The sequence below is a fragment of the Nannobrachium achirus genome (assembly GCF_963921795.1).
Source record: "Nannobrachium achirus genome assembly, chromosome: 7".
NCBI classification, from domain to species: Eukaryota; Metazoa; Chordata; class Actinopteri; order Myctophiformes; family Myctophidae; genus Nannobrachium; species Nannobrachium achirus.
The window spans coordinates 49,039,244-49,049,470 of record NC_137816.1 but is presented as its reverse complement, the minus strand read 5'-3'; the positions used below and the strand labels follow the sequence as shown (position 1 = coordinate 49,049,470).

General features: G+C 41.9%; 1 protein-coding gene across 1 annotated transcript; it reads left to right on the top strand.

Annotated features, from left to right (window-relative positions):
- Positions 1 to 3,526: 3,526 nt before the first annotated feature.
- Positions 3,527 to 7,578, top strand: LOC308288126 (interleukin-18 receptor 1-like). Its single transcript, XM_080729471.1, has 7 exons — positions 3,527 to 3,616; positions 3,773 to 3,838; positions 3,943 to 4,069; positions 4,260 to 4,408; positions 5,018 to 5,164; positions 5,576 to 5,728; positions 6,004 to 7,578. Exons 3-7 carry the CDS (start codon positions 4,002 to 4,004, stop codon positions 6,426 to 6,428), a joined length of 942 nt encoding a protein of 313 aa, XP_080585597.1. The 5' UTR covers positions 3,527 to 3,616; positions 3,773 to 3,838; positions 3,943 to 4,001; the 3' UTR covers positions 6,429 to 7,578.
- The last annotated feature ends 2,649 nt before the right edge of the window (positions 7,579 to 10,227 follow it).

The window sequence follows — 10,227 nt, the reverse complement described above, 5'->3', positions numbered from 1 at the left end:
TGCATTAAAGGGCGGGGCATTCATTCCCTATTTACATTGTTCCCGAGTTGGCCAGGGCGTCGACTAGACGCTCGGCCGCCCAAAGGGCGGCCGAGCTTCTAGTCTAATTAATTACAGGCTCTGTGATTAATTAATCGTAATTAATCGCATTTTAATCGCACATCGATATTTGACCTGAGAAGTATTTTTTTTTTTCAAGTAAAACACATTTTGTTGTATGAGTGAATCAACGAGTGAGTTTTTTAAATCTAAATTTCCCATCCACTGGGTCAAGCAAAGCGCTCTGATCGTCTACTTCTCCCTTTGTGTTTGTTGTCTCTTCTTTGTTGGTGCCTCGCTATGATCGGTATGCCCGAAACTGAAGGTTCTGTGGTGCAAAAACTAAGTGCTATTAAAATGCGTACATTTTTTTAATCGCGTTAGTTTTCTGTAATTAATTAATCGCAATTAATCAGTTAAAGTCCCAGCCTTAATATATATATATATATATATATATATATATATATATATGTAATATTATTGTCCGCTCATTTTGTATGTCCATGGCAAAAAATATATATTTTGACAACAATGTCCACCACAAGCCAGCATGGCGATGAACTTTAGCCAAAAATAAAGTATATATATATATATATATAATGTTCATTGGACTGGATTTTTTCATGGAAATCAGGAGCAATATCAAAAAAGCTGCCTTGTGTTGGCGCTATAACAGGCCCATGTGAAAGATTTAGGGCAGAGGTGCTGCTCTGGCATTCAAGGGTGTGGGTGCCCAGTTTCACGTCAGTCGGGCCAACGGTGCCGGAGATTAGCTGCTCACAGATGGATGGATGGGCGGACGGACGGACGGACGAACGGACGGACGGACGGACGGACGGACAGACAGACAGACAGACAGACAGACAGACAGACAGACAGACAGACAGACAGACAGACAGACAGACAGGCAGGGTGCAAAAGGCCATGCCTTTCTGCCAGGCTGAGACAATTAATAGTTTGCTGCAATACACATATTTCTGGGTCAAGAGAAGAGTAGAGAGAGAGAGAGAGAGAGAGAGAGAGAGAGAGAGAGAGAGAGAGAGAGAGAGAGACAGAGAGAGACAGAGAGAGAGAGAGAGAGAGAGAGAGAGAGAGAGAGAGAACTTGAAGCATGTTACTCAAATAGGAGGTCTTGTACAAGGAGGAACAAGTAACTATGTGGCTCCACCTCCATATAGGAAGAGGAGAGGTTGTTAACCCGTGTGGTTGTTCTGCGCTGTAATAGCCTACTGTACTGACTGGAAGTCACCATGAGGATCAACGTTCTAATGGCTCTGCTTGTTTCATTTAGAGGTAAGAGTGTATTGGGATCATTGGGGTATAAACCAAGTAGCCTGGATATTGTTGTTACTAATGGTAATTTGGTATATGCTATAGGCTATGAAAGTGACACTAGAGTTGTTTGAGCAACTGTGTGTTGATGGCTATGCTCATTTATTCTCTGGACATATTCATCATAATATCAGTTTTATTCACACAATTAAATCGTCATACTTTGGAAGCAGGAGTTATATTATTTCATTAATCTTTGTTTTCACCCAGATTCAAGTGTTGGTGCCAGGCTACAGAATAAAAATAAAAATAATAATGTAAATATATATATTTTAAATTAAATACTGTTCCTGAATAAACAGCAAGCTCCTGTGTTACTAGCCATTATGTACTAAAGATAACAATGTTGGTAGTGTAAGAATTGATAGTGTTAAGATGTGATGGTGTTAAGTATTGGTGTTATCAGTGCTGGTAGTATTAGAGTGTCGGTTATTTTAAGTATAGTATTGGTGGTGTTGGAAGCATTAACAGTGTTGTTGGAAGAGTTGGAACTTGCTATAGGGCACAACAGGTGTTAAAATAAAACATTAACAACAATAAAAACATATATCATCCAGATACTGATTTCAAAAAGTGCTTTATACATTTTATACATTTATTACTATAGTTTATTATCTGAGCGCACTTGCACACTGTCACATCATCGAATTCCTGTGTACTTGGTGAAAAAAGTGATTCTAATGCTGAATCAAAATAATTTGTCTGAAATCAGTTGCAGATGTGAGTGGAAGCATACAGTGGAATGTGGCCGAGGGTGACATGGTTCAGCTTAGGTGCCCTAAAGCTAAAGTGAACTGGACTTGGGATGGGATGGATCAGCCCAATAAGCAGCATCCTGTGTTTACCTATGGCCATGGGAAGTACCTGATTGTTCTGAATGTTTCCACTTCTCAGCAGGGGAATAACTACACATGTTCTCTGGGGTAAAGTATATTTACGTGTATATTTAACTAAAATATACAGTTTTTCATGAGATTGTCTGAGTTTGTCTCAAGCGACCATGTTTTAAAACTACCGGTATACTCATATTGCAGACAGCTGCATAGCGGCACCACAGCCTTAGTCAAGTAAAAGCCTCTAGTATAGGGCTGTATTTTGATTGTCTTAAGTACCAGCTCTTATGCCTTAACTTAAAGGCCTGTCCATACTGTCAACGAGCACCAAACTTTTTGTCGGAGAAGTCCGACGTGCAGCTTTCCGAACTCTAATTCAGGGTAATGCTTTTCAGAAGATGCGAGTGACGTCATTTTGTAGTTGAATCGGACCTTTCTGATGAAAGGTTTTGTGGTCGGAGACAGTTTGTCCATACTTTGACCGAAACCGCCCTTTTCGTCCAAAAGGTCCGGTTCGACTACAGAATGACATCACTCGTGACTTCTGTGAAGCATTTGACCGAATGAGAGTTCGGATATTTGCACGTCGGAAAGTCCAACTCACCGAACATTTTGGTCAAAGTATGGACAGGCCTTAAGTTAAGGCATAAGAGCTTTTGGTTTGTGTCGCATTCCTAATCCAATAATTTGATTATAATAAATTTACCCCATTGATTCCGATAGGGGACCCAAAGTGTATTTGGGTCCCCTATCGGAATAAATGGGGGCTTTATTGGCTTAGGGCTTTATTGGCTTAGGAATGTGACAAAAACAAAAATATATCCATGAATTCAAGTCTCCATAGGGTGAGTAAACCATAGAAAAAAGTAATTTGGGGAGGTGAACTACTCCTTTAAGACAATCAAAATAGAGAGAACTCTGACATTTTTTAAGAGAGCAATGGAATCTTCATTAAGGCCTTGTCTTTCAGGAATGTCTCCATCCGTACCTGGAGTTTGACGGTATGCTCAGCGTTGCTACGGACTTCACAATGTCTATTGGAAACCTATTTCCCTCAAAAATGTTATCAAGGATCATCCTGCATATTGACATGCCCACCTCATTTAAATATCTCTGGACTAACCAGCAATATTACTGCTTGGCACAAGGTATTTTGTATAAGAAGCTCCAGTGAAACAAATTTAACAGCATCCAATACACAAGTCTCTGCATTTATATAGCTTAATACTTAGTTTTATTCTGTTTCTTAATGTAGGGAACTGTGTCACTGCAATCTTCATCTTACAACAGTTACTTCTTAAATGAAGATGATGATAAGGAAGGTGGTCTCTTCACCTGCACCAGGTCTTACCTGTATGATGGTCAGCTGTACAATCAGATTCATACATTTCACGTCTCTATCGATAACAGCAGTGAGATTTCCATTTAATTTCTTAAATTGTTATTGTGAAATTCTACGTATGTTATGTTATGTTATGTTATGTTATGTTATGTTATGTATAGACAGAAAAGAAAAGAACAGTTTAAAAGATTTTCTTAAAATGTTTTTCTCTTTTCATGTTGCACAGAAACACTAGATCAACTTCCAACTATTACCGAACCTCAAGCAGGGCAGGTGTTTGAGGTAGATGTTGGTAAGCCTCAGAATGTCCTTTTGAAGACATTTGATTGCGTGTTGTAACATTACTCTTTTAGATATACAGTAATAGCCTAATAATGTTGAAACTGCTTTCTCTAGACTCACCGCTAAGGATTGATTGCAAAGCTATCCTGGGGGATTTAGATGATATATACTGGATGAATGGAGACTCACTCACTCATGTGGATAAAAACAGCAGCCTATCAGTGTACTACACCTCTACAAAGTAAGCTCTCTCTCTCGCACGCACTCACGCACGCACGCACGCACGCACGCACGCACGCACGCACGCACGCACGCACGCACGCACACACGCACACACACACACACACACACACACACACACACACACACACACACTAATTAATCACTAACGGAAATTCTCCTCATCCTCCAAATTCTCCTCATCTCTCCAGAAAGACAGATCATCAAATGACAGCATCTCTAATCTTCAGGAAGGTGTCAGAGCAGCACCTGTCAACCCATTACAGCTGTATACTGGACACAACCGCTAAAATGACCTCTGACAGGTACAGGAATGTCACCATCTCACTGGCCAGAATGGGTATGTATGTCAACCCTGAGAGTTGACTTGACTACTGAGTACAGACAATAGATTAACCCAAAACGAAATAATTGCTTTTAAAGGTGTGGCTCTGTAGGAAGCGAGCCGTCTACAAATGGGTCTGTCTGTGTGTCTGTGCGGGGTTAACCTCACAAAGTGCTTTCACATTTGTCCATGATGGACGTCACAGACAGTCTGAGCTCTACATCAGACCTGTTTTCATGCACAAAGTCCAGTCCATGAATGTTTACATCAAGATATCGTCTGGCAGAAACTTCTGATCTGCATATTCTAACTTATTGTGTTTCTTTATAAATTAACGTCCTACTTGATCACACCACAGCATCAAAAGCATAAAAAGTAGCAGATCCACAAGCTTGAAATGCTTCGCATGTTGAGCATTTGATCTGCTACTTTTGCTACTTTTGAATTTAAATCCTGAAAAGTAACAGTTTTGGACATAATGAGATTTCCATCTGACAGAGACCATTTATTTGTACTGCCCACCTCTCTCACAACATCCACACAGATACAACCAACATGAATGATGAGAGGACTGTGTTGTATTGCAGTCTAATTTATGAAATTCTTCTCCAGTATCTCCCACAGTTCGTTCCCGCATCTTGTTTCTGGTTCAGGTCATCGTACCCATCATTGTAGTAGTTGGTGTGGCGTCAACAGTCCTTTATGTGAAGCTGAGAGTTCACATCACCCTGTTTCTACGGGACACAGTCGGTTGCCATAGAAACACCTCAGGTGGTTATTTTGCTCACTCACTGGTGATCAGATTCTGGTCCGGGGCCCATCTGGGATCCAAATGGACCCTAATGGGCCTGTAACTTTGAGAGTGTACAAATGGAATGTTAAGCAGGGCATTGCTGTAAAAGGAGCACTTGTGCTCAGACAGCCTCCCCTGGGCAACATTCTCAGTGTTCATTTAACTCTCTCACACTCTCATAGTTACAGACCTGTAAAGGGTCCATTTGAACCCCTTGGTGGTCCCCGGACCTAACATTGAGAATCAGTGTGATATTGCTAAGTAACTCTTGCATAATTAAACTGCATGTGCAGCGCAGTCTTTCAGTGTCTAACCAACTTACTGTAGAGGTGTGACTTCCTTTCCCAGGGTGTAACCACGGTTATTTGTGCGTTTTCTTTTTTTTTCAGATGGAAAGATATATGATGCTTATATGATGTGTTACAAGAACGACACAGACATTGGTTTCAGTGAGGAGGACAAGAGATGGCTAGAGAAGGTTCTGGAAGAAGAGTTTGGCTACAACCTGTGCCTCTATGATCGTGATGTCCTACCAGGGGAAGGTATGTATCCTGCTCCTCATAAAGATTTAGAAGTTAACCACATGAACCCCAGCTAAAATTGACAAACGTTTGGTGAAAATAGCTGATCTACAACCTTAAAACGCACTGCGTTGTTGTGGAGAGCTGTAGATTGGTTATTTTTGCAGATGAGATCTGGTGTAGAGGAGACAAAAAGAGTATAAAGCCCTAGCCCTGGGTGACGAACTATAGGGTTTAAGTGTTTAACTGGATTAAAAAAGGTAACATAAGTCACAACCTCAAACTGTTTCTTGCAGCTGTGGCAGAGTCAGTGTTGAACTGCATAGAACAGAGTCGCAGGGTGGTCCTGATCCCCACCTACCCAGATCCAGGTTCCGGTTCAGATTCTGGTTTACTGAGTGCCATCCATGCAGCCCTTGTGGAGCGGCAGACGCGCTTGGTACTGATCCAGACCAAGGCCACAGCAGCCTCACAATCAGACCCCCAGCCCGAGAGCTCTCTCCCAGAGGGCTTACGGCTACTTTCCAACGTCAGCCCTGGTGTCATCTGGAGAGGCACCAGCTCTCAAACCCTCTCCTCTTCTTTCTGGAAACATCTACGCTATCACCTACCAGCTCCACAGCAATTAAGATATATGGTTAGCCAGTCCCACCGTCAGGTGGGGTCAGAGGGTACCCATGCATATGACAATACCATGTATTTACCTGTACTTAATAAATAAACGTGTTGTTACCAGTAAGACTCCCTAATCAGGAGATAAGCGACCGTCAGGTCACCCCGGTCGCTGTCGGTCAGAATTACCGGCTTTTTAGCGGGCTGTAGTGGTGGGGTCCGCCGCTAGGTGACGCTCTACGGATGGCTGTCTCTGCGCCGAGGCGGACGCGTGGGTACCGGCCCCGGCTCTCCCGGTCGCTCCTAGCCCGAGTTACGGCAATTTATGTGCGCTGCAGTGGCGGGGGCGAGCACTTTTGCATCCGTTCTGGAGCACCAGGAGTCGGTGGTCCCTGGGAATTCCCTGTGAGCAGCCCCGTTGGGGTGGTCATTTGGTCATTTTTGCACTTTTTGGCGGTGGTGCCAGGGGGTCCCTGGAGCTCCGGGTGTCCCTGGGAGGGGTGGAGGTTGTGGTTTGGCAGGCAAGGAATGTGTATTCAAAGTTTGGCATGGATTGGGGTAACGGTAGCAGAGATATGAGTTGGGGAAAAGTGTGACGTGACGGACAGACAGACAGACAGACTGACTGACTGACAGACAGACAGACAGACAGACAGACTGACAGACAGGCGGTGGAGGTTTTGATAGTTGTTATCATTATATGGTTGAACCACTTGGCCAGTCTGTCACACACACATGCTTGGAGCTAGGATGCAGAGAGAACAAAATAATTATAGTCTGGGGCCTTAGGGGGAGAAAATTGACATTTTGTGCAAATCAGTCTAAAAGCACCACATTTTGCACAGATGTAGCCCAGGGCATACTCTAATGATTTAGCTAGGACGCCTGAACGACCTTCGGGGTCGCCACAGCAGCCAAATCAAGTTGGGCTCCCATCGAAACTAACTATACTACGGGAAGAGAATACCCAGAAAAAAAATCTGCTTTAAGTAGGATGTGAGGGGTCTAACTGGGGGTTTGTCATGATTCTGAATCCATTGCAGGCATTTGTTTTCCACAAAAAAACATTCCTTGGCCTATAAAGCGGCCCCACAAAATGATGGTTTAGTGATGAGTCATCACTTTTCACAGTCCAGTCATCACTTTTTTTAGCACAAGGAATGTTTTTTGTGCAAAACAATGCACTGAATTCTGGATTATGAATCATTACAAACCCCTAGTTAGACCCCTCACATCCTATCTCTTTTCTTGGTATTTTCTTCCTGAGTATATAGTGTCGATGGAAGCCCAACTTGATTTGGCCGCTGTGGCGACCCCAAAGGTCGCCGGCTCGGGCGCCCTAGCTAAATCCTTAGAGCATGCCCTGGGCTATGTCTGTGCAAGATTTGGCGCTTTTAGATTGATTTGAACGAAATGACCATTTTCTCCCCCTAAGGCCCCGGACTATAAAGGCACATTTCTGGCCAAGAGAAACCAGGTGAAGCTGAACATGGTAATGGTGAGCAGCTAGGCAGACTATTAGCAAACTGTTATGACTAAAGTCTGCTAGAAAATAATCAGAATGTTCCCATGATACCATCAGGAAAGTGCCAGGCTAGATCTTTTGAGGTAATGAAATCTCCTGCACACTTGTACTTTGCAGTATGTAAACTATTGTATATATTGTATATGTATACCCCAGTTGCTAAATTATTCTCATGTTCTCATGTTCTGTATCCTCTCTCTTAATATTTCGCGAGATATCGCGGGATTGGCATTAAATGAGTTTTTTTTTACCTTTTTACTTGTTTGGTTTTTAACTTGTATCATAGGCCTACCCTGTCATTGCATATATATTGTTAAACAATTATTGTTAAACAAATATTGTTACCAACATTTCAGTGCACATGAATATTTGTATATGAGTGGGTGAACAAATAAAACCTTTGAATCATTGAATCACTTGCAGTAATGTCTCTGTCTTGATTTATGTCCTGGTTTTGTTTTAAAGCAATCTGGGAACCCATTCAGTAAAAATATCTGTCTTGAGTTGAGAGATTAGCTTTAAACACTCTTTTCTTTTTTTTCTTTTTTGTCTCTTCCAGACCAAAAAAACCCTATTCATTAACTCTAAGCCTTGCCATTTCAGTGATTTTCTGAATGGGCGTGTCTAAACGGTACTCTTTTGAAATCGGCTCATTTCCTATTGGGCCCCCTCAAGAAGGGGGCGGTACTTTTTGGGAGGCTATATTCTATTGAGACTATGAGGTGGAACCATGAGGTAAAGTGGTACTAAAATTGGAACCATACAGAGAGGACTACAATTGTCTTGTGGTTTTTATCGTGTTTCTCTAATATTCTCTGTATCGTTCTAATTTTAGCCAAAAGACAGAGCCCCGTTGCCATTTTGGTATTGCATCTGAAACTGCTTGGAATTAGAGACAGACCATGAAATGAAACATGAAATTTCAATATCCAAGTGGTTGTTTAGGCTAAAACCTGTATAAAACCGTATTATAATAATAATAATAATAATAACACTTTATTTGTATAGCACCTTTCATGACATGAAATGCAGCTCAAAGTGCTTTACAGAGCATAAAATGAAGCACAAGTGCTTAACAGAGAAAATGTAAAATAAAATAAAAAATACATAAAAAAGAAATAATTAAAATTATTACAATAAAGCAAGAAAAAATAAAAGCATAGAACATTGAAGAACAATTTCAGAGCAGTGCGGACGTCAATAGCAGCACAGGGATAAAAAAAAAAAGCAAGAGTAAAGAAATAGGTCTTGAGCTGTGCTTTAAAGCTATCCACCGAGGATGGACCAATATTTATATAAAATACCGTATAGAAAAACATGGTGGGGCCCCTTTAAGGTAAAAGGAAGAATATAACTGTCACTGTCTAAATGAAAATGTTTGTGTGTTTTGCAACAACTGACGAGACGTTTCATTGTGACTGAGAAGGAGAAAAGGTTATGAGCAGGAGGTGCTGAGGCACAGCTGGAAAGCGGTGCCTGAAAACATATTTTATGCTGCTTATGGCGCAGGGTGATTTTGAAAGGGAATCAAATCTTCAGGACCCAGGCGTTGTGGTTTTTGACTTCAGACAACAAAATGAAACATTTTAAATCAAGGGAATATTTTTTATGCGGAGCTCTCCGTGGTTCTGAAAGTGCACATCATTTATTTTGTCTGTTTTCTGGTAAAATAAAATGCCTGGGTTTCCGAGGCTAGTTTTCTCCTGGGCACATGTAAAAGTAAAAGTCCCCCCCCTCCCTCCCTCCTCCGATACACTGACTTGTCTTGCATCCACCATGACAACTAAATGCAGCAGTTCCTCAACAGGAAGACCTTGTGGTTAGAGTGCCCGCCCTGAGACTGGGGGGTTGGGGGTTCGAGTCCCCATTTGTTTACCACAGACTAACAAATAAATGGTACTCAATGCCTCTCTGCTTGGCACTCAGTATTATGGGTTGGATTTGGGGCCCAAGTCCCTGCGACATTACATACAGTACTTGCGTTGTGTCCTGTGGGTGTAATTGTGCCTCACACTACAGAAACAGGAGAAAGGCTTGGCAACTTGCAAGGCTTACTGCACATCCACACAACTGAATCAGCAGCTGTGTGGTTCCTGTGGAAATAAGCAGTTGAACTTTCTAGGATCTCCTTTTAGTTGACCTTGTACCAGTGATTTGTGCTGTCATGAAACTGTACTTTTTTCTATTGCAAATTCTTCAATCAATCTTCAATCAAAGCTGCATGTTCAGGCTCTCTCAGTCAGTACCCCATGCCAGGTCCAACACTGACCTATAGTCCTACGGTTCACTGGTAAGAACATTCCCCTCTCCACCTTAGTTACAAATCTTTTTAAAGTATGACTCTCATCTAACCTTCAAGAACAACATGGAAAACTTCTGCAAA

What these genes read in the sequence shown, in the direction of transcription:
- LOC308288126 (XM_080729471.1), top strand. Translation starts at nt 4,002, where the DNA reads ATGAATGGAGACTCACTCACTCATGTGGATAAAAACAGCAGCCTATCA. An exon ending in CATCTCACTGGCCAGAATGG is followed by an intron (nt 4,409 to 5,017) that starts GTATGTATGTCA and finishes TATCTCCCACAG; the next exon opens with TTCGTTCCCGCATCTTGTTT. An exon ending in TGATGTCCTACCAGGGGAAG is followed by an intron (nt 5,729 to 6,003) that starts GTATGTATCCTG and finishes TGTTTCTTGCAG; the next exon opens with CTGTGGCAGAGTCAGTGTTG.